We start from the raw sequence: 24,806 nt of genomic DNA on the forward strand, positions 1-24,806 counted from the left end.
TTATTTATTTGTTTGTTTGTTTATTTATTTATATATATATATATATATATATATATATATATATATATATATATATATATATATATATATATATATATATATATATATATTTATTTATTTATTTATTTATTTTCCCCCCAGACTGTTTAGATTTTTTTTTTTTTTTTTTTAAATGTCATGTTAATTGTCTGTAGAGAAACGCACCAATACGCACCACGACTAATCCCTCGTGTAAAATGATCCTGTTTATATGATATGAATGAATATGATTCTGATTCCAATTTGGCCGACGCGACTCATAACCGGGCACCGGAAGTGGCGTCCGTCAACATCCGGTGCCGTCTCGGGTCAAAATGCTTGCGCTCAGAGGAGTCACCAAGCTAAAGCCTCTTCTAGCGCCGCGCGGGACCATGAGTAAGTCACGACGGAGTAATAACAGTAACGGTTAAAACAGGTTAAAACATGAGTTGAGATGGTGTAATAGTAGTTGTAGTAAGGGATTTGCTGTGTTCCAATGCAGCACCTCATATATGCTATATGCTAATGGTAGCTTCTTCAGTCGTCACCTACATGGACTGAAAGGGCAAAATTCTACGAGTGTTTTTTTTTTTTTTTTTTCCTGGTTTATTATCAGCTTTAAGTTGCCGTTTATTGTTTAGGTTCCTGTAGATTTGAATGTTTTCTATCGTCTAATCAATTTCTATGCGTGTTGAACATTGCCCTTTCCTCTTGTTTCTTGTTGATTTTTGTAAGCTATATTTGAGTGCTCCAACTCTTCGGTCTACACTTATTGTTTAGTCATTTTTATTGTTCTATCTCCGAGTGAATCTATTGTTTTAGCGTACAGTATATTGCATTTTTTACAAATATCTAACATACAACATTCTCAGGTCATCTTTAGGTTTGTCAATTTTTAATTACACTTCAATTTTAGACCTAAGGAGTTTATCGGGCGCTCCCAATCCAACCCAACAAAACGATGACCTGGTATGCGCCTCACATCCACGTAATGAATTTTCCTTTATTGTTGTTTGATGTGCATAACTCCTAACTATTTTTTTTTTAATATCCATTTATAAGCCTATTAAGATGGAAAATCCATTCAAGCAACGCCCGAAGGGATGCCTTCTCTGCAATATTACAGTGGATTACAAGAATCTTCAGGTCAGTTATAGCATACAATCTAAATTTATATCACAACAGCATTGCTCACCTCGTTCCAATGACACCAGTCAAGGGGTTGGATATATTGCAAGGATATACAGCAAGTGAACAGTCAGTTCCTGTAGGTGATGTGTTGGAAGCAGGAAAAATAGGCAAGCGTAAGGATCTGAGCAACTTTGACAAGGACCAAATTGTGATGGCTAGACAACTGGGTCAGAGCATCTCGAAAACGGCAGGTCTTGTGGGGGGTTCCCGGTATGCAGTGGTTAGTACCTACCAAAAGTGGTCGAAGGAAGGGCAACCGGTGAACCGGTGACAGGGTCAGGGGTACCCATGGGCTCATTGATGCATGTGGGTAGCGAAGGCTAGCGCGTCTGGTCCGATTCCACAGAAGACATCCAGATGGTGATTGATTGGTATAAACAGGCCCAAAGTGTGCCAAGAAACAATTCTCCACACCATTACACCCCGACACAAGGCAGGTTGGGTCCATGGATTCTTGCTGTTGGTGCCAAATTCTGACCCTTATCTATGTGCCTCAGCAGAAATCGAGATTCATCAAGTCAGGCTAGGTTTGTCCAGTCTTCAAATGTTCAGTTTTGTTGAGCCTGTGTCCACTGTAGCCTCAGCTTTCTGTTCTTTGCTGAGAGAAGTAGAACCCGACGTGGTCTTCTGCTGTTGAAGCCCATCTGTCTCAAGGTTCGACAGGTTGTGCATTCTGAGATGTTTTGAAAACTCAGCATAACCAGTGGTTAGCTGAGTTACCGTTGCCTTTCTGTCAGCTTGAACCAGACTGGCCATTCTCCAGTGAACTGCTGCTCACCGGATGACCTTTTTTATTTTTTCGCACCATTCTGAATAAACTCTGTTGAGACTGTTGTGTGTGAAAATCCCAGATCAGCAGTTACAGAAGTACTCAAACCAGCCTGTCTGGAACCAACAATCATGCTATGGTCAAGTACTGAGATCACATTTTTTCCCCCATTCTGATGGTTGATGTGAACATTAACTGAAGCTGTTGACCCATATCTACATGATTTTATGTTTTGCACTGCTGCCACATGGCTGGCTAATTAGACAATTGCATGAATAAGTAGGTGTACATGTGTTCCTCCTAAAGTTCTCAGTTAGTCTATACTGTAAATACTTTATGCAAAAATTCAATGTCAAAGAAAATATACAAAGACACAATAGATGGAAGTAAAACAATACATGCAATATTGTTTATAGCATATACCATGCACTAAATTTATACAGTAATGTCATCAATTAAAATCTAGTGGGCAGAGTTTAAAGTTTGTATGTAAAAAAATGGAAAATGTAATTGTTTTCATCTTCTAGCACTCATTAAAAGCCTGAATGCAGCATTCTTACTGATTTGAAGTTATTAATTGAAGCAGTAAGGTTGCAGCACTCTGGGTGATCTAATGTACATAGAAATGTTATACATCACCAAGTTCATTATGAGTCAGATCTATGTTAAATCATATGTTTACATTTATTTCTCCTTACAGTTGTTGTCCCAATTTATATCCCCTCACACGGGCAGAATTTATGGACGACACATAACAGGTACGGAAAAATGGGAGTCTAGTAATGTAGTTTGCCCACCCTTTTCAAAATGAATTTGTGCAAAAGCTATGAGTATGGTGATAGGCCAACAGATTCATGTAATCCATATCTTTTTGCAGGCTTATGTGGTAAAAAACAGAGGGAAGTCTCCAAAGCTATTAAGAAAGGTCACTCAATGGGTAAGTCTGCATACATACTATTGTCTTTAATTGTGCAGCACATAAAGGATAACTAATGGACTTTTATCAGGTTGTTAAGAGGTTATTACCAGTTTGTTTTTTTTAGTTTTTACACGTGTCCAAATTGGACACATGTCCTTGGGTCTCCAGTGTGAAGTAGATCCTAGGTACTGTGTCACAGTGCATTTTACTGCTGCCTCACAGCAAGAAGGTTCGATTCCTGCCTGGGGCGATGTTGGTACCGCGCTCCGGTGGGTTATGTTCCGATTAGGAGACTTTCTGTGTGGAGTTTGCATGTTCTCCCTGTGCTCACATGGGGTTTCCTCCTTGTAACATCAGTAAGGACCCCCACCAAAAACATGCAAAAACATTGTTGTCTGACCAGTGATGGACATTTGAAATTGGTCCCCTGGTGCATCGCTGTATGCTGCCCACTGCTCCTGCCGCCCCCAGGAAGGAAAAACCAGGATGGGTCAAAAGCAGACAATGAGTTTCACCGGCCACTGTTTGAAGTGTATGTGTTGGTCGCTATCACCGTTGTTGTGTGTCTGTGTGCCGGGTGACAAATAAAGAATCTTAATATTAATCGTTGGAACGGGTGTCTCGATAATCTAAGAATTGAAGGAAATGTCATGAATGAACGATGCATATCGTAGCACCAAATTCCTCAACTCACTTTCCTGGTTGTAGTTCATTCGATGAAAAGGGTAATTGAGTTCATGTGAAATTACAGATAGCACAGCATCCATTAATGTACATAGTATTTAGGCTTTGTATTGTAAAAGCTGAGGTATTAACCTAATAGTTTTCTTATTTTTTCTTTTGCAGGGTTCATGTCTGTGACCCACAAACATCCACAGTTCATGAAGGATCCAAACATCTGTGCTGTCAGACACTTTGAGTAGAGAATTGTTTTGAATAAACTAGAAACCCATTTTTTCTGGAAAAAAGTCAATTGTCATTATCATGCTGTTTTGTCAGTTATTGCAAATAAATTGTACCGTGTGTTAATTCAATTTCATAGTCTTTATTCAAACCATAATCCATCTAAAAGCAAAATATCACTGAAGGGATTAAAAATCTATTTAATTTAGCCTATGCTATAGGATTTGGATTTACTTGTGTGCAGCTCATTGCTGTTTACTTTCTTAGCGTTACCGTTCATTAGTAAAAAATGTTAATAAGATTAGTTATGTAAAGTCACCTTTATTTTTAATTATGATTATATTCATTGAAATGGCTGACCATGCTTATTTGCTGTCTTTGAATGTACTTTTTCAAAATACATATTTTAAGTGAGCTATATTCATATTTAATATTTAGTATGTGAACCTAACACCATTTCATATTTTACTTAAGATTTTTTTAATTGGCCAATTCTAACAAGTTTCAGCATCTCGTATTCAGGGAGTTACTCAGGACCAGATGTGGGGAATTATACTGCTGGTAAACGTATGAAATGTTTAATATTTACGTTAACGTTTAGCAATCGTCTGTTCAGACGTAAGAATAATTGTCGCCCCTCTAATGTGATGAAGATTACGATACAAGGGTGAGAGGGATTTACACAGCTTGATGGATCATCAGATTAAAGGAAATGATTTAAAGGGTTGTGGGTAGCTTAGTCTGTAAATCCAGAGGCTCGCACACATGTGGGTGCTTTAAAAAGCTTGTATCCTTAATCCTTTCAATTATTTCTTTCCTTATTTATTCATCATCTTAAAGCACTTTCTGTGCACCTGTTAAACACTTCTGGTGGGAGATCACTGAAAATCTTTAAAAGCCTTGTTGTTCCAACTGTTCATCGCCCCGCTGAATGCTTTACTATTGAGAAAATGACCACTTTATAGGGCCTTATAAACATTAAGGGGGGGGGGGGGTTTCGCAGATGCAGATAAGGCCTAATTTTAAAACGAAATCACTTTTAATCTGGACTAACTGACATGTTTTTTCTCAGTCATGGTTAAAAATGATTCTCATACTTGCACAAGTAATTTCCAGAAGGAAGATTAAAGTTAATCTACGTCTAAGGGAAGGCTTAAATGAAACCTGACCAGAAGCAGGTTTATCTTTGGATGAATGTAAGTGGGCCTCCAGGTCCACCTCAACAATAGAGAAAATGGATTACCAGACGGATTTAAGTTCAAGGACAAGTTCACCTGAGTAGTTTATTAGTTAAAAAAAAACCAATTTAATTATTTACAATCTTCGAGGCACAAGTGCAAATCCAAAATGACCTCCTCAGCTCATCCTGGATACTTCTTCCACATACTCCTAATTAAAAACGTATCCTCGGAGCCTCAAGCTGGCGGCGTCCACATCATCCTTGAAGCTGCGGCGGATCCGCCACGGGGACGCCCTCAAACGTCAAAGTCTGTGTTCGTAAGAGAGGCGAGCGCGGGAACAGCTTCCTCAGCTCACGGCGGAGGAGCAGATTCCTTCTCGGGACGATTTCGGCGACACCTGGAGGACACGGGAGGAAAATTGGTCACGACTGAATCCTGTTGCAAGGGGGGGACTTTTAAAGTGGCAGCGAAGAAAGGCTTTCTGTGGTAGTGGGGAGTTGTTTTGGCGGTATCTGCAGGTGGGGGAAGCCAGTGCTGGCAACCGGCAGAGGACGCAGCTGTCGGAAACTGAGGTTACTACTCCACTGGGCCCCCGCACTGGGCGCCACTGTGACAAGACTCTTGTGTTTGATTGATGGACTAGGAAGGAGGTTTGCAGTAGAAACCGTCTTTCACTGGGGTCTTATGCCACAGCAAATCAAATGAAAACAAAAAAAACCCCCAAAAATACTTTGCCCGGTACTGGTGTGAGAACCAGCCTCGCTGAGAGAGATTAAGAACTAACTCAATCTCCTACAGTTGCGTCCCCCGTTGGTCGCCAGTGCTGGCTAGCCCCACCTTTGGATGCGCCAAAACCACTCCCCACGACGCCACTTTGTTTTTCTCTCGATGTACAGTATTAATGCCATGAGAAACCCAACAAGCTATGATATCACTGGATGGGATGGGATGGGATAAGCAACGGGCTGTAACTTTACGGAGCATACCCTTTTCTTCAGCGCGCTGTTTCCTCTTCAAGATCCTCTTCTGGATCGCTCTCACTTCCGCGCGCAGTGTTTGAACCTGCCGCTCGCTCTTCTCAACATTGCGGCACGCTTCCTGTGTATGCAAAACATGTGACGCCGGTTAAGGGCGGGGTGCAGTGGTTTATGGAGTGGTATTTAACGGCACCGTTTGAACACCACTGCATTAAAGCATAGTTCCTTCCAGCGGGTAAACAAAAATGACCTTACGTGCAGTTCCGCTTGCATAGAATTGTTCATTTCGCCAACCTTGTCTACTTCTTGCAACGATCCATCGACAGAGAAGAAGTTTGACCTTTGAACGGCATCAAACAAATAAAAAAAAAAAAACGTTTAAAATACGGGAAAACAGTCAGATAATACCAAATAATACCAGCCCAAAGCACCGTACTTGTGTTTTTGCAGTACGCGGTTGTAGCCCGCCGCGGATATTGGTGCCGAAGACCTCAAGTAAACCTGCTCTTCCAAGGAACCCAAATTGGTGATCAGGACAGGAATATTATGGAAGAGCCTACTCGAAAAAAAGCAAGAAATTCCAGTGTCACCAAAACGTTGAAAAAATGTTATGTTTACATCTGATACCCCCGCCCCTGTTATTCTCACCCGTCCTGCGATTTAAAAACGGCGTACTCCATCCTGTGAGTGCTGCCCGACGCCGTCGTCTCGCTCGGCGTCGTCAGGAAAAAGATCATGTCAGGTTTGGCCAGCGCTCTCTTCAGGTTCTCGTGCACGATCCTCTCTCTAAACGTCATCTGCGGACCGGTGTTTCTGCGCTGTCTGTACCAGCCGATGACATGCTCCTTCAAAACACATTTACAGTAAGACTACCTTTACCCAATTGTAAGCTGGACTTAACTGCGGCCGAGTTGCACTTATTTACCTGCTTATTGTCCCACAAAATGTTCCTAATGAGGTCCAGGTTCACCTCTCCCGCTCCATTGTAAAAGCTACAGGGAGAGTGAGTAATAAACAACATTAAATTGTTTAATAAATAAACAATTAGTAATGAAATCTAGGGATTATCTGATATCCACATAGACGGAAAAGAATGAATAAGTATTTAAAGTCATGGCTAAACTGTTTTAGTGGTCCTGAGAGCCCCTCCCCTAACACTATATAAGAGTTGAGCGCATTCGTCAATCGCGACGTGTTACTACAGCCGACACTAGTTTGCTATCTAGGTATGGCGCCTTCATCTCTCAAATGCATCTTCCCTGGATGCTAGAATGTACGGCTCGGTCTCCTTATTAACATTTCCCTTCTGAGCATGCTGGCTCCCCCAGCTCTGTGTGTTCCCAGACAGCGGGAACGTCCCCTCTGAGCAGGGCTTTCCCAAAAGTCCCGCCAGAGAGCAGGGCTCTGTTCCGGCTCCGCGCAGGGAGCTGGGGGAGCCTACACGCTCCCCGCCACAAATATCCCATTTTCTCGTGCTCTATTTTCAACGTCAGAACAAAATCAAAACAACGATAAACAGCCCGTTATTTGTTTTCAGATTTGTATATGTATGTATTGGGTTTGCGGTATTTGACATTTGAGAGAGGCTGCGCCTCTCCTGCGATTGGGCGCGGTTTCAGCGTCTTCAGCGGACACACCCCAAGCGACACACTCTCAGAGCAGAGAGAACTGCGCTTTCCCCGCCCCCCCCTTCACTATTTTGAATCTTAATTTTATATACATATGATATACTAGCAATTTTTTCAATCATTCAAATTTGGCTGGGTGGTTAATAACACATGTTTCTTTGGCGTGACAAACTCAGAACACACGTAACGTTTTACTTACATTGTAAGTCAAACAAGTGGCAAAATATTTTATTTTTCATCCAGTATTTATCCTACTTTCAACCATTATTCATTCATACTTCATATGTCCTATTAACTACAAATACTGATGTATTCTGTTAAACTTAATGAAGCAAGTGTTATGCTATCGAGGCTGTTCTAAATCGATTTAGACCGAAGTACAAACTACTTTGAAATCCTAACAGCACTCTGCTTTGCCCCCTTTGTTATTTATTTATTTATTTATTTTATTCTAATTTTTTTAACTTCGCACCACTATTTAAATCCCGGCAAAACCAGTACGTTGGCAAAGCTATGCATCAGTGTCTACTTACAAATGACGTTAGATTCAGGCAGATACGTTGGTCTCTATAGCGGCAGGTTAAACTGATTTCTACCTAACATGTCATATGTCAAGCAAAAGTGTTTGCATTTTTTTTTTTTCAATTTTCTGAAATAATACCAGATTTAAACAGTGAGATTTAAATATAATAATAAAAACATGATTTTTTTTCGCAAATACATTTTTTTTCCTTGGCGATACTTATATTTGTGCATCCTGTACTCACTTATTCAGCTTGTGGCAGGTTACGTGTTTCTGAATATCTAGAAAGGAAAAGTGATATTATAGCTATTATAGAACACCAAAAAGAGGAAATGCATACCAGTAGTTATAACTAAAATAATCAAAATATCAAAATAAATGATCAGCAAAAAATCTCCCGTGCTTACCTTGTTTAAGACTACTTACAAATGGGAGCATATGTAAGCATTTCGGAATTTTTTTTCAGTGTACTGTTATTATCTTCCGCAAAACTATACTCGTAAACCACGTGAAAAAGAACTTACTGATTCTGTGCTCAAGATAAATGTGATCAATGTCGGAGTCAATGATAACATTCCTCTCTTCTTCTTTGCTTTCTCCAAGAATGAAACCCTCCTGCAAAAATGTCATGGAAGTTAAATATCAGCGCTGATTCGGAGATATGCATTTGAAAAAGTATGCCTTTGTTTTTTTTTTAACTACGGTTCTGACATTTTTAAACACTAGTGCATGTATGCCCTCACACCCCAAAAGACTTTCTAAGACATGTGAACGGCACAGTTTAACTAAATGTCAGTGATTCAGTCCCTGGCATGGCTGTTTAGGAAACACTTTGAGACTCAGCCCTGAAGCCCTGAAGCCCTGAAGCCCCCGCTGGCTCGCTGTTTATTTAAGTATCTGTTGGAATATCATAATATGTGCGTTCTTGTCGGAAAAGCGTAAACAGCATAGAGGAGCACATGCATAACACATTGAATGGCTGCCTTTTTGGTACAGTACCAGCTAAATTAAGTATCAACTATGGGATTAAAAAAATAAAAAAATAAATGAAATACAATTTTTCATAATCTTATGGACTAACACTTTAAAAACCACACTAGCTAAGTGATTATGGGGAACGTGAAGCTGATGTCATATTTGGGGGATTGCTACTTGAATAATAATAATAATAATAATAATAGCTTTATTTATATAGCACCTTTAAAACAGGGTTTACAAAGTGCTTTGGCAGAGAAACAAAGGCAGAGCGTTCCAATCTTGAAATAAAAAGGCAAAGGAACATTATTAAACAGTAATTAAACGAATCCATTAAATTGTAAAAGCGGTTAAAAAGACAAAAAAAACGTACAGATACAATATGATAAGAAATAGAAATAAAAGGAAAAATATAAATAAAGAAATAAAGACAGAAAGTGTGCGACATCCCAATTCGCCTATCTATATACATAACTCCATCCCCTTCTATTTTGTACCCCCACCTTGTATGTTTTTGCGTCTTATTTTATTTTTATTTACAGTATTCTATTCACCAACTGCACTACGGTTTAGGAATCAGTCAGCTAGGTAGGAATGGGGTTGGCTATTATGTTCGGTTTAGTAACTATTGTGCATAATCTCCCGGTGCGTGGCAAAAACATTCCACTGCAGAACACGCACGACGGTATGTCTTTATATGTGAGCTCACTCTCTACGGGGGCAGCCGTCGAACCTCGCATTCCCTACCTACACATAGAGCTTCCAGCGAAAGCCAAACGGACACCTTCTCCCCAAACAGAACGCTACGTCGAAACAAAAGGGCTGAAGAAACGTCCAACAACGGTTGCGGCTCCGACAACTTCGGCGGTCCGCGCGAACTCAACGGCCGGCGTCCACATCCCAGCCGGGCGTCGAGACACCAGCGTTCACCGCTCGCCGGCCGGGCCTCCGCGGTGAACGGGCGGCGGGCCGACCGAGCGACCGAGCGCGTCCATCTTTTTACTCACCGCGTCCGAATCGCGGTTCAGGTGCTCGAACATCATCGACGCGAGGACGATCCCGGACGTGCACACGGTGGGCGCCGCCATGCCGGCCGTCCCGCTGCCTCGGCGCCCCGTTTGCGCCTGCGCGGCCGCGCGGAGGAAGTTTGCGACGGGGGCGTTTTTTTTTTGTTTTTTTTTTTCTCCTCTTTCTTTCTTTTATTAATTTATTTTTTTTTGCCTGGCCGCAGCTTTTTGTTTTCCAAGGAACAGCGTCTGACGCGGCGCTATTATTATTATTATTATTATTATTATTATTAGTGTTTTTAAACAATTGTTGTTGTGGACTATGCCCTGACATCGAATCGTCTTTCAGGTACCGGTGTCGTTTTTTTTGGAGGGGGGATTTCTTCCACCTCGCTCTTCGCACGCCGTCCCTCCAACCACAAACGTCCGTTTCGCCTTAAAATGTGCCATTGTTTGTCCCCCCCCCCCCCCTCCAAAGGAACGCGTTAGTCATTTCTACTTTTGTCGTCTTGCAGATCAGGGGGTGATGGAGGACCCCTGGGGAGCGGCGTTGCTGCTGTTCCAGCTGTGGATCTTCGTGGTGCTGAGTCTGGTCATGATACCTGCCATGTTCGGCCTCTCCCTGGGCGTCACCGGGCTCTACATTCAGATACTGGTCAAACTTCTAGAGGTGAGCGCGCCGGGATTCGTCGTCCGTCCCCCCCCCCCCTCCGATTATCTTTTGAACAGTTTCTACCAGGCTCGGAATAAGTCCTCTGTAATTTCGGCGTGAGGCTTTCACAACACGCCTAAAGTCAGTGGGTCACAGTTCGCGCCGGCCGGGCCACCCTGTCACAAGATCGTCCTGAAAAGTGCTTTGTTTTCTGGGTAGTGGGCCACGCTGCGCATCCAGAGAGGACGCAAAGAAAAGCCCAGCGTGCCGGTCCCCCTGCCGAACGGTGAGTTCATCTTCTCTTACCTATGAGTCATTTCTGGGTGTTATCAAATGTATCTGGGCCTCGTGTAATGGCCGTCACGGAGGAGGGAGGGGTGGGCGGGTGACAAAATGAAAAATACGTGATTTAGTTCCTTTTTGATCATGCCAGAACCATGTGCTCTCCAAGAACATTGCTTCCTGTTGTATAGGGGTTTTATTCAGCTGCAGACAGGGCTGACCCGACTCATGTGACTTTTTAAGTGCATGTCCTCCGGATTGGCCAATTCCTGCAGCTGATGTCGTGGTTCGATGCCGAAGTATGGAAAGACAGACCCTCTCTGACGCAAGAGTCTATTACCCAACGTCAAAGCAAACCGACCGACTTGTGCGTGTAATCCACAGCTAATGTATGACCAAATGCCATCACCAGCGGCGCTTTATACGGCCTGCCGTGGATTTAGACATTTAGACATGTTTTTAGAAATGACTTCTGTTTCACAACATTGGACTTTGTTTTCTTTCAACACTGTTTGGCCTTCAGATGTCAAAGGGAGCGCTCCACAAGGATCGAAGCAAAGCGGAATTTGCGCGCCTGCGCGACAACAGATAAACACAGTGAATTGACGAAACACTTATTGGTAAACCACAACAAAATGCGAACCACGACCTCGCATGTCTCATGCTCATGCGATGTTAAACCGTCACGCCGTGGCCTGGTGTTTCTCAATGGGTGAGAGCTCGCTACATTTTAAATTTTCCAAAAAAATAAAGAATGGAAGTGATCACTTGTGTTGCAAGATCTAAATGGCAAGGCTGCTCTAATTCATCGGTTCACCCCAAAATCGTGGCCTACTCGTGGTGATCAATGAGTCTACTCTTTTTTTTCCGGCTCTTCACGAGTCACTCAATGAAAAGAGTCATTCGATTTTCCGACTCTTCGTTCGTTCGATTCGGTCGGTTTCATGCGCGGTTGTTTGGGAGTCAAGAAGGAATTCTCACAAAAATCATTTTGTGGAATGCAAAGAGTTAATCAGTCACAATCAAAATGGATTATGCCAAATGCCGTAGCCTATCTTTGCCTTTGGACCTCAATTTAGTCCTCAGTAATTATTTTCAGTTTGTGAGTGGAAGATTCACGATAGATATATGTAATATATGTTTGTGCAGGGATCATAGAGAGGGAGTGGCGGTCTATGGAGCAGCAGATGTCCGAGCTGCGGCGTTGCCGAACGAGGTCCCTGGCGGAGGGCGACTTTTCCCTGAGCGACGTCTTCTACTTCCACAAGAAGGGTATGGAGAGCATCGTGGACGACCAGGTGACGCAGCGCTTCTCCTCCGAGGAGCTGGCCTCCTGGAACCTGCTCACCCGCACCAATCAGAACTTCCGTTACATCAGCCTCCGACTGACGGTCATCTGGGGCGTGGGGGTTTTCGTCCGCTACTTTGTCCTTTTCCCCCTCAGGTCAGTACACCGTGACGCCCCCCAGTGAATGTCCTCCTTCCAGCAGCTTTGCTCTTTTTCACGAGCGTGCAGGCCGGTTTTCATTCTCGCTTTCGTAAAATAACAGACGAGGATTCTCAAGTTTTGGCCTCCCTGTCCTGTAGGATAACCCTGGCTATCATTGGCTTGACATGGCTGGTGATTGGAACCACTCTGGTTGGATTTCTACCCGAGAGCAGGTACGCCCGTCGGAAACAGCGCCGTCCGGTGCAGGGAAAACGCCCATGTTTTGTTTGATTTTTTTTCGACGTTGGTGGACCAATATTTAACTTTTTTTTTTTTTATTAAATGGACATTACTTGCACATTATGTTGCAGTGGGGCTGCCTCCAAACAGTCAACCAAACATTACTCGATGAGAAGAGCCTTGTTTGACCAAGTTTTTCATTGGTTTGTTGGTCACAGGGAAAAAATCTCTATTCGGGAGTTGGGCCTTGTCAAAATTAACCTTAAAACCTAATATGGCTGCACCCGTGAATGAAACGCGAGAGGGCTTTTAATTTGAAACAAAATTTAACAAAAATAAATGTTCAGTCTTCTTGCTGGTTGTTCCGACACGTTCAGATGAGCAATTACAGCTTTTGATGAGCGGCTTTTCAATCAATCAATCAATCAACAATCAATTTTTATTTAAAGTGTAGAATCACCATGCGGCACGGTCCCGATACACTTCACAGTCAAAGGAACACACAGGAGAAAACATACAGCAGGCAAACAAAATAGTCACAACAAAACAACAACATCAAAGTCAAAGAGATGCCTGCACATAGCGAACAAAAACAAAAAAAAAAATCCAAATTTAACAACCACATTAAGAACATCAATGTTAAAGGGGTATTTGAAAAGATGATGGACTATGTTCCATACGTTCTAGGGTAGGTGTAACGGAGTGAGTAGAGGTAGGTTTTCATTCTTGATTTTAAGACGTCAACTGAGCGTGCTTCTTTGACATGTACTGGGAGGCCATTCCAGAGATAAGGGGCACGGTAAGCAAATGCTCTGAAACCCAACACATTTTTTGTCAACTGAGAGAATGACGCGGAGACCAACATCGGGTGAGCGAAGAGGTTAGTTAGTTATAACGTCCTTCTTCAGCCTTGGAACTCAAACCATTTTCTGATGCCCCAAAAACATTTATTTAAATAATTAAACAAATATTGTAAACATGCAACGATTCGACTAATGGCTTGAACTGAGACTAATAGTAAATTAGGAACGGTGTTAGTCGGGGGCAGTTCTAGGTTGCAAGTTGTGTATGAAAGGTGCTATACAAATTAAGGTTATTATTATGACTATTATTGTTATTATATTTATTATATTTTTATGAGAATTATTAGAATTAGAATTTATCATTATTATTATATGTATTATGTTATTATTGTTACATTAATAATAATAATTCTTATCATCAGAATAATTCAAATTATAATAATCATCATCACCATTATTATGATTACATATATTATTATATATGTATTATTATTATTGTTATGATCATTATAATTATAATTGTTATGATCATAATAATTAATATTGTTATGATCCAAATTATTATAATCAGCATCATCATTATTATTATTATTATTATATTGTTATTATTATTGTTATTATTATTATTGGTATTATTATCATTCTTTTAATTTGGGGTCCAGCCCCTGTTATTACTCAGCATACTCATTATTTTTAATTTTGGTGTTTTCCAGGGTAAAAGTATCTGAAACACAACAACAGCAGTCTAGTCAGAGGTCTTGTTAGAACTGGGACATTTCAGATGTCTTGTAGTTCGAGTTTGAGCATTATCGATGTACATTTGGAGCAGAAATGAGTGAAAAGCTGTCGGAATTTCATTAGTTTCAGGAGCGGGCCACTTTGTGAATCATTATCTGAAGTTATATAAGTCCAAGCTATGTCTCTCGGAACTCCCCTCCAGCCACTTGCGAGGACGAGATCTAGACGGACAGCTTGAGCCAAGGCTGCGTTTAAGGCAAACTGTAACTCGTGCTGCGTTTTACAAAACATGTGACACGAACAGCCAATCGTACAGAGCAGGGAAACAGGCCCCCGGAGCTGACGCTGCGTGTCTTCCTCAAACAGCTATTTGAATTTGAACTCGCACTGCTCGAGCCCGGGCAAGGCCCCCATCAAAAGCAGAGCGATTAAAGAAAGAATCTGAAATTTTCAGTGAGTTCTGGTCTGACGTGGTCGGAGAAAGTCCCTCGGTTCGCTCCAAATGTCCCCGCATATAATCACAGAGCGCAGATTCGGGAACCTCCGATTACGGAACCTCGGAAACCTGTAATGCTCACCTAACATGACAACATTGGACTTGTGTATTGCTGCCTGCAGCTTTATTTGTGATTGTTATCATTTTTATTGTATTGTTTTTTAGTTTTTTTAAACAAGAATAATTATTACATTATTATTACCATTTTATTATTTTCTCTCTGCTGTTTTTCTCCTTCCTGGCTATTTTGTTTGTAATTATTATATCCGATTTTAGTGCAAAGAATTGGCTGAGTGAGTTGGTCCATCTCACGTGCTACAGGATCTGTGCCCGAGGGCTCTCTGCCACCGTGCGTTATCACAACAGGTGGGTCAGTGCTTCATTTTCACACTCATTGGCTTAGTGTATCATTTACTTTATTGACAGTGTTATTACTAAAAGGTTGACTTTTATTGATTTTTGTTGATTTCTAGTTTTCTATGTACTGTTTATTGTTAGGTTATTATTGTATTTTGCCTTTCATTGCGGTGTTTTTTTGTTTTTATTTTTTAGGTTTACTGTATATTTACAATTTTCCTATCTATCTTAGAGTCAGTTTTTCAGCAAATTCATTATTGTTTTTATCTTCTTATATTGCATATTTTGCTATCTGTCTGTTTGTCTGTCTGTTTTTCAATCTATCTATCTCTCTATCTATCTATCTATCTATCTATCTATCTATCTATCTATCTATCTATCTCTCTTTCTCTCTATCTATCTATCTATCTATCTATCTATCTATCTATCTATCTATCTATCTATCTATCTATCTATCTATCTATCTATCTATCTATCTATCTATCTATCTATCTCGGAATAGTAGATGATGCACATTTCTCTTTATTTGTAGAGAGAACAGACCAGAAAAAGGAGGCATATGCGTGGCGAATCACACGTCACCCATCGATGTTGTCATTTTGGCCAACGACGGATGCTACGCAATGGTGGGTATACTTGGTCAACATATCGTCTATGTTTGATGTATCGTCCACCCACTTTTGTCTTTTTTTGCGGAGGCCAGACATGTCATGCTATCCGTCCCGCGTCATCCCTTAGGTGGGCCAGGTTCACGGAGGCCTGATGGGGATCATTCAGAGGTCCATGTTGAGGTCTTGCCCTCATGTTTGGTTTGAGAGATCGGAGATGAAGGATCGGAATGCCGTCGCTAGTAGGTGAGGCAGCCCGCGCAAAGGGAATATAGGTAACATGATAATGTAATTGACAAAGCAGTGTTCTTTGCAGCATTCTTTGCGAATGGCAAACATTGAAAACAAAACAAGACAAAACAAACTTGATTCCATGAATGTACATACACAATTACAAATATTTCTGTGTTGGCTGGAGTTAAAATTAAGAGGTGAAAGGGGGAAGAATGGATATCTTAATGCCATGGATTCCAAAAGTACAAGTATAGATAGATAGATAGATATTTATTTACTTACTTAAGTAGATACTTACATACTTACATACTCACCTACTTACTTACTTACTTACTTACTTACTTACTTACTTACTTGCTTACTTACATACTTACAAACGAACTTAGTTACTGACATACTTACTTACTTACATACTTAGTTACTTACAGTACTTACATACTTGCTTACTTACTTACTTACTTACTTACTTACTTACTTACATACTTACAGACTTACTTAGTTACTTGCATACTTACATACTTACTTATAGTACTTACATACTTGCTTACCTACTTATTTACTTACTTACATACTTACTTACTTACTTATGTACTTCCATACTTACTTCCATACTTACATACTTACTTATATACTGACTTACTTTCATACTTACATAGATACTTACTTCCTTAATTACTTACTTACTTACTTACTTACTTGCATACTTACTTACTTGCTGTACATACATATTTACTTTCTTACTTACATACTTACATGCTTACTTACATAATTGCATGATTGTCCATAGTTAATCGCGATTAATCGCACATGTTTCATCTGTGCGCCCTGATCGCCCTGCCCTGTTCCTCCAAATAAAACAACTAAAAACAGTGAACGGATGGGTCACGGAGAAACAGGGCACGACTCGTAGACTTAAGTTTGAGAATAAGGTTAAGATAATCTTTTGTGCATAACGCATGGACAGGGGGTTATCAGTGAGAGAGTCACGGAGAGAGTGTCCCCATTACGCACGGTTTAGTTCTATACGCACTTGTTTCGTTCCATAATAAGACGTAAAATAAAATAACCTACATCTAAAATTAATAAAAACTCAATGTTTCGGCGTGCCCCCATACTTACTTACTTAAATACTTACCTACTCACATACTCACTTACTGACTTACATGCTTAATTAATGACTTAATTTCTTACTTACATACATGCTTACTTAATACTTAATTACTTACTTACATACTAACTTACATACTTACTTACTTATATAATTACATACTTACTTATTTACTTACATACTTACAGTACTTACAAACTTTCTTACCTACTTACTTACTTACATACTTACTTACTTACTTACTTACATACTTACAGTACTTAAAAACTTTCTTACAAACTTACTTACTTACTTACTCACTTACTTACTTACTCACTTACTTATTTATAAACTTACTTACAAACGTATGTACTTACTTACTTCCTTACATACTTACTTACAAACTTATGTACTTACTTACTTACTTACATACTTACTTACATGCGTATTTGCATTCTTACAGTACATACTTACTTACTTGTACTTACATACTTACTTACATACTTTCTTCCTTACTTACTTAAGTACTGACGTACTTACATACTTGCTTACATACTAACATACATACTTACATACCTACTTACTTATATACTCGCTTACATACTTACTTACATACAGTGGGGCAAAAAAGTATTTAGTCAGCCACCAATTGTGCATGTTCTCCCACTTAAAAAGATGAGAGAGGCCTGTTATTTTCATCATAGGTTCACCTCAACTATGAGAGACAGAATGAGAAAAAAAAAATCCAGAAAATCACATTGTCTGATTTTTAAAGAATTTATTTGCAAATTATGGTGGAAAATAAGTATTTGGTCAATAACAAAAGTTCATCTCAATACTTTGTTATACACCCTTTGTTTGCAATGACAGAGGTCAAATGTTTTCTGTAAGTCTTCACAAGGTCTTCACACACTGTTGCTGGTATTTTGGCCCATTCCTCCATGCAGATCTCTTCTAAAGCAGTGATGTTTTGGGGCTGTCGCTAGGCAACAGGGACTCTCAACTCCCTCCAAAGATTTTCTATGGGGTTGAGATCTGGAGACTGGCTAGGCCACTCCAGGACCTTGAAATGCTTCTTATGAAGCCACTCCTTCGTTGCCCGGGCGGTGTGTTTGGGATCATTGTCATGCTGAAAGACCCAGCCATGTTTCATCCTCAATGCCCTTGCTGATGGAAGGAGGTTTTCACTCAAAATCTCACGAAACATGGCCCCATTCATTCTTTCCTATGCACGGATCAGTCGTCCTGGTCCCTTTGAAGAAAAACATCCCCAAAGCATGATGTTTCCACCCCCATGCTTCACAGTAGGTATGGTGTTCTTTGGATGCAACTCAGCTTTCTTTCTCCTCCAAACATGACAAGTTGAGTTTTTACCAAAAAGTTCTATTTTGGTTTCATCTGACCATATGACATTCTCCCAATCCTCTTCTGGATCATCCAAATGCTCTCTAGCAAACTTCAGACGGGCCTGGACATGTACTGGCTTAAGCAGGGGGACACGTCTGGCACTGGAGGATTTGAGTCCCTGGCGGCGTAGTGTGTTACTGATGGTAGCCTTTGTTACTTTGGTCCCAGCACTCTGCAGGTCATTCACTAAGTCCCCCCGTGTGCTTCTGGGATGTTTGCTCACCGTTCTTGTGATCAGTTTGACCCCACGGGGTGAGATCTTGCGTGGAGCCCAAGATCGAGGGAGATTATCAGTGGTCTTGTATGTCTTCCATTTTCGAATAATTGCTCCCACAGTTGATTTCTGCACAACAAGCTGCTTACCTATTGCAGATTCAGTCTTCCCAGCCTGGTGCAGGTCTACAATTTTGTTTCTGGTGTCCTTTGACAGCTCTTTGGTCTTGGCCATAGTGGAGTTTGGAGTGTGACTGTTTGAGGTTGTGGACAGGTGTCTTTTATACTGATAACGAGTTCAAACAGGTGCCATTAATACAGGTAACGAGTGGAGGACAGAGGAGCCTCTTAAAGAAAAAGTTACAGGTCTGTGAAAGCCAGAAATCTTGCTTGTTTGTAGGTGACCAAATACTTATTTTACTGAGGAATTTACCAATTAATTCATTAAAAATCCTACAATGTGATTTTCTGATTCTTTCCCCCCATCCTGTCTCATAGTCGAGGTGTACCTATGATGAAAATTACAGGCCTCTCTCATCTTTTTAAGTGGGAGAACTTGCACAATTGGTGGCTGACTAAATACTTTTTTGCCCCACTGTATATACATGCTTACTTACTGTTCTTACTTACATATATACATGCTTACTTACTGTTCTTACTTACATACATACTTGCTTACTTACTTACTTACTTACTTACTTACTTACTTACTTACTTGCATACTTACATGCTTATTTAGATACTTTCACACTTACATACATGCTTACATACTTACTTATATATGTACTTAAATACTTACTAGGGATGGCAATTGATTAAAATATTTGATTGCGATTAATCGCATGATTGTCCATAGTTATTCGCAATTAATCATAAATTAATCGCACGTGTTTTCATCTGTTCAAAATGTACCATAAAGACATATTTTTCAAGTGTTATATCAACAACAATATTCTTATCAACATGGGAGTGGACAAATATGCTGGCTTTATGCAAATGTATGTTTATTGGAAATCAATTAACAACCCAAAACAGTGAAAAATACTGTCCGTAAATTCCTCAAATGTACTCGATTAAGCATTAAAACATATGCTCAAATCATAACATGGCAAACTCAAGCCCAACAAATATCTAAAATGTCTTGGTTTTCAACATTCACTACCAAATTGTCCCAGTTTTCACCACAATTAAATTAATAATAATAATGTTATTATTCTTGTTTTCAGTGTTAACATAGACATTTATCATGCTCTGTCCCACTTATTATTACCTAACCCAGTCAAAAAACATCGACAATATTCCATGCATCTGAATTCAACGCTGATTGGCCTGTACAGTATGTGAGTTGTGACTTGTCAAGGCTGTTGCTAGTCTATCACGTGTGGCTGCACGAATCAGAGGCGAATCAAAGAAATGAGTGGTATTACAATGTTAAAAATTGTGTTAACTCGTTATTAACTTGTTTACTTTGACAGCCCTAATACTTACATACTTACTTACTTACTAACATACATACTTACTTGCATATTTACTTACTTACTTACTCACCTACTGACTTACTTACTTACTTACTTACTGACTTACTTACTTACTTACTTACTTACTTACTTTATTTATCTCTGGAGGGAAATTGCATTGTCAGTAACAGCTTACATAAAATCATAGACAATAATAATAATAAAGCAATGGAATAAAATCATGAGGAGAAAATGGAGATAAATGGAAAATTGTGGAAGTACACTATTAAACATAAAAAATAAATACAAATATATACAACAAAAACATTTCAATAAGGTGTCAAAAATAAGAATAAATCTGGGTTTTTCAGCTGCGCTGGATTTTTATTTTTTCTCGTTCCTAATTTATCATTATTTTTTAATCTTCTATAACATAAACATATTACATCCAATGATACATTCATGTCAGCTTCTGAGTCGGGTGATTGGTTTATCACCACTTTAGACTTTTTTTGTGGCAACTTATCATAACACTTACAGTACTTCATCTGAAAAACAATCACTTACAGAGCATTATTTTCAATTCTAATCTTAACATTGCACTGAAATATTCTGAAATAAATCATAGTATGGAAACAACTGTACATGGGATTTTTGGCTGGCTTATAATTTAATTTAGGAAAAGTAGTACATACATCTGGCTTTATTTGTGATCGATCGTCTTTGTGACAGGTGCAGTCCAGATGTATTACAAACATTAAAAATATTTAGAATTATTTGGAGGGAAATAAAACATTGCTTGCTGTAAAATGAAATAGTTATTCATATTTTATTATTACATTGTTTGTATATTACTGTTTTTTTTTTTCAAAGATTAAAAGATCATGTGGCAGCTAAGAACAAACTCCCCATACTCATCTTCCCTGAAGGTAAGTGTTATGCTGTATGTTTGAGGATAGATTTTAAGATTTTATAGATAACTACTTATAACTGCCTGGAGAAAATAAATCTATTCTTAAAACATACTTTTACCGGGAAGAATATCCTGTTCCTCCATTATCATTTTACTCATGCTGAATTGTTATTGCTCTGCGTTTTCTTTTCTTTTTTTTCTCTGCATTTTTCGGGCTAAAAGTATCTGAAACACAATAACTGCGGTACGCATAGACATGGTTGTTAGAACCGGGATGTATCAGATGTCTTGTTGCCCAAGTTTGATCAACATCGATCTACATTTAGACCAGTAATTATTGAAAAGCTACAGTAATCTCATTAGTTTCTGGAGCAGGCTGCTTTGTGACATCATCATCCAAAGTCATAGTCTTCCAAGCTTTGTCTTTTGGAGCTCATTTCCCTCCAGCCACTTGCGGGTACAACATCTAGAGAGACACCTTGAGCCAGGGCTGCGTTTAAAGGAAACTCGGAAATCTGTAACTCGTTCTGCGTTCTGTTCAAAGAACACATTTTCGCACCGCAGGAAGTTCTAAGAACCATTGGAGGAACCAACATTGTCTTTTGTGTCCGCACTGCGTTATCCAGGAACGATCGTAATTCTTAAATCACCGCTCTTCAGGGATATTTAAACTGAACGCCGGAAGAGGAACGTGCATTGACGTAAGTGCACGTTGATTGGTCCAGTGGTCCAGACATAAGTTCACACAAACTGTAGCAGTCGAAGACAGTCAACAACATGTTCCCTGTTTGTGTCCTTACACATGGAGTTTGCCTGCACCTCCAGAGAAACGGGTCCCAATCGTGTCCGTTTTATTTTAGTCCCAAAAGTTAAAAAAGTTGATGAATTGTCTCTGAAGGACATGCAGTGTTCAGTCCATTTGAATGGAACCGTGTTGTTGGGAACTTCCACATGGAGTGATTTTCTTCCACATAGACACTGTGAGGCAAGACTCTGTGGACTACAGGTAGTAGACAGCCACGTTCAAATTTTTGGGATTTAGGAATATCACACAACAGGTGTATCGGCTTGTAGTAGCAACTTTGCGTGTCACCAGGACTGGGGAAACTTGCGTCACCCTGTCATTATGTCACCCGATGCTGCGTTCAATGGAAACTTGTAAAATTGTAACTCGATTTAGTTGTAATGCTGATGTAAAGACGAGCGACAGCACAAACTGCTGTTACTGTACGTTCCAAGGGAACTCAAAATTTCAAATTAGTGTCAATACAAAGGGATATTGCTGCCTGCAGCTATATTTATTATTATTATTATTATTATTATTATTATTATTATTATTATTATTATTGGTATTATTTTTATTATTATTATTATTGTTATTATTATTATTATTATTATTATTATTATTATTATTATTATTATTATTATTATAAGATAGAAACACATCCGCCATAGCTGTTGACTTGGAAATGATGATTGTATGATTCTTTCTCAGGAACCTGCGTCAACAACACATCAGTCATGATGTTTAAGAAGGGAAGCTTTGAAATCGGAGGGACTATCTACCCTGCTGCCATCAAGGTATACCGCTAAAAGACCATAAAGTCAAAAACAAAGAACAAATTGTGCATCAAAAGTACCGCACAGTGTTTTTATTTGAATAACTGGTTGTCAGCAGTATATATGTATCAATTATATACATAAAAATGACGTGATACGTATAAAAAGGTGCAAAATAATGTGTGGTATGCCATTAATGGCACATTTGATGCTTTGATTTTCTTTCTAATTAAAAGCAATATTTTTTTAATTTATACCCTATATACCAATACCAATAATTTATACTGTGCATAGAATCACATTTTGTATATATTCTGTATATTCTTATAAATGTGACTATTTCTGTTTTGTATTCTTTGGCTATTTGTTTATATAGTGCAATTTGTATTTATTTATTTATTCTATTTTATTTTATTTTAGGGCGGAATGAGCTGATTCCCATTCTGATTCTGAAACGGATTGTGGAAATGAGTGCTGAAGTTTTCTTGCATTAAAAGGTTTATCAGCTAATTTCTTGCTTCCCCCGTGGTATCAGTATGATCCGCGATTCGGCGACGCCTTTTGGAACAGCACGAAATACAACATGGTCAGCTATCTGCTGAGAATGATGACCAGCTGGGCCATCGTGGTCAACGTGTGGTATCTCCCTCCTATGACCAGACGGGTAGGAGTCCCTCGTTTCATTCATAGAGGCCTCGTGTGAGAGATTTGAGTGCGACTAAATGTGTCACTGTAGAGACCTTCACCTCCGTGTGAATTACCCATGACATATTTTCTCTCCAGGAGGGGGAGGATGCCTGTCTGTTTGCCAAGAGAGTGAAAGCTGCCATTGCCAAACAAGGAGGGCTTTTGGATCTCGCATGGTACTTTTTTTTTTTTTTTAAATGAACAAGTTTCCCAGCCTTTTTTCTGCCACTGCACACTTTCTACAAAAAAAAACCCCCCAAAAAAAACACAAAAAATGTGGCAGTAAGTGATGCAAGATTCGCAAACAATTGGTCCGTAGCGAAACAAATCTTTTAAATGACTCTGGAAGTCAGGAGTCACTCTGGCAAAAGAGTGGGTGAGCAAGTGAAAGTTTGACTCACAAACTTGAAAGTAATTACTGAGGACTCACTTACAATCCAAGGCAAACAAGGTCTAAGCTTTTGGCGCGATTGCATTTTTGTAAGAATTCCATTCACAGCTCAGCGCCAAACCGACCCTTCTGAAGTCCTCCCTCGCTCACCGCCCGCTACACCAACTGAATCATACAAACGGAGAGTCGGAAAACGGAACGACTCTCTGCTCGTCACTGAGCGACACCAAGAACCTAATCTCCAAAAAAAGAGTCGAACCGTTCATTGCAACTAATGAATAAATGCAGCCTTGCAATTTTGATCTTGCAACACAAGAGCTAGTTTCAATTATTCGTTTTAAGTCAAATTTTTGTATGAATTCCATTCACTTCGCGTTTCTGTACCGGGATTTGAAATGATATCCCCTGTCAAGCCTCCGACCTCGAGGCTGTCGCCTCCGGGTATACAGTAGACCACCACACAGTCAGTGTATGTCAAAAGTGCATGTATCTCCCGGCAGGGATGGAGGCCTGAAGAGAGCAAAGGTGAAGGAGTCGTTGAAAGAGGAGCAACAGAAGATCTATAGCGGTATGATCGCAGCCAGCAAAAACGGTGGCAAGTCCCGGAAGACTCCTACCCAAGACACCAAGGTACCATAACAGTTGGACAACCATTATCTTTTTTTTTTTTTTTTAATTGAAATTCTTTGACCAAGAAGTTTGACATGATTAATTAGATCTGGCCTCTGTGTCTGCATACAGGTTGCCGCCTGAAAACTTGAACGAAGTCCTTTCTGTTAAGGTCTCGGCTGTATCGCCTATGTTTTGCTGTAGTGGCCTATACTCGCCACGGGGTGTCAGTGTTGACCTGGTAACAGCAGTGGCTGGGCCTGCGTTTTATTCACGCGTCTCCCGGTTTCATCGCTCAAGCAAAGTGACGTCAGCATGGTAGCTGTTATCAAAGCTATTACGTGGAGCGGGGAAAACAATCCTAATGAAATGATTGTAGTAGTATTGTAACACTACTGAATGGACAACAGTTGTATCCAGAAATTCGATTCATGTTATTCGATTTTTTTTTATTCCAGTTTTGTTGCAGTTTTATATTGGTTAGTATTTTAGTATTATTATTATTATTATTATTATTATTATAAACTTAATAAAATAGTTAATAATAAAGTA

General features: G+C 39.7%; 3 protein-coding genes across 4 annotated transcripts; 2 read left to right on the forward strand and 1 right to left on the reverse strand.

Annotated features, from left to right (window-relative positions):
* The first annotated feature begins 330 nt into the window (after positions 1 to 330).
* mrps18c (mitochondrial ribosomal protein S18C) lies at positions 331 to 3,926 on the forward strand. The gene is made up of 6 exons (XM_080017351.1): positions 331 to 414; positions 935 to 987; positions 1,081 to 1,164; positions 2,679 to 2,736; positions 2,856 to 2,915; positions 3,744 to 3,926. The coding sequence occupies exons 1-6, from the start codon at positions 354 to 356 to the stop codon at positions 3,818 to 3,820; spliced, it is 393 nt and encodes a 130-aa protein (XP_079873477.1). The 5' UTR covers positions 331 to 353; the 3' UTR covers positions 3,821 to 3,926.
* Positions 3,927 to 5,057: 1,131 nt separating this feature from the next.
* abraxas1 (abraxas 1, BRCA1 A complex subunit) lies at positions 5,058 to 10,198 on the reverse strand. Of its 2 annotated transcripts, none has more exons than XM_080017495.1 (9): positions 10,092 to 10,198; positions 8,634 to 8,724; positions 8,354 to 8,390; positions 6,884 to 6,950; positions 6,607 to 6,803; positions 6,395 to 6,514; positions 6,253 to 6,298; positions 5,968 to 6,079; positions 5,058 to 5,378 (listed from the first exon to the last, which is right to left on the reverse strand). In XM_080017495.1, the coding sequence occupies exons 1-9, from the start codon at positions 10,170 to 10,172 to the stop codon at positions 5,236 to 5,238; spliced, it is 894 nt and encodes a 297-aa protein (XP_079873621.1). In that variant the 5' UTR covers positions 10,173 to 10,198; the 3' UTR covers positions 5,058 to 5,235. The 2 variants fall into 2 exon arrangements, with proteins under 2 accessions (XP_079873621.1, XP_079873620.1); XM_080017494.1 differs by having other exon boundaries at positions 6,214 to 6,298.
* A 226-nt stretch (positions 10,199 to 10,424) lies between these two features.
* gpat3 (glycerol-3-phosphate acyltransferase 3) lies at positions 10,425 to 24,587 on the forward strand. The gene is made up of 14 exons (XM_080017267.1): positions 10,425 to 10,515; positions 10,607 to 10,761; positions 10,963 to 11,029; positions 12,175 to 12,469; positions 12,613 to 12,687; positions 15,008 to 15,097; positions 15,621 to 15,714; positions 15,827 to 15,942; positions 20,968 to 21,023; positions 22,503 to 22,588; positions 23,103 to 23,231; positions 23,351 to 23,430; positions 24,146 to 24,275; positions 24,387 to 24,587. Exons 2-14 carry the CDS (start codon positions 10,618 to 10,620, stop codon positions 24,396 to 24,398), a joined length of 1,374 nt encoding a protein of 457 aa, XP_079873393.1. The 5' UTR covers positions 10,425 to 10,515; positions 10,607 to 10,617; the 3' UTR covers positions 24,399 to 24,587.
* The last annotated feature ends 219 nt before the right edge of the window (positions 24,588 to 24,806 follow it).

This window comes from Zeus faber, assembly GCF_960531495.2.
Source record: "Zeus faber genome assembly, chromosome: 17".
In the NCBI taxonomy this organism is placed as follows: domain Eukaryota; kingdom Metazoa; phylum Chordata; class Actinopteri; order Zeiformes; family Zeidae; genus Zeus; species Zeus faber.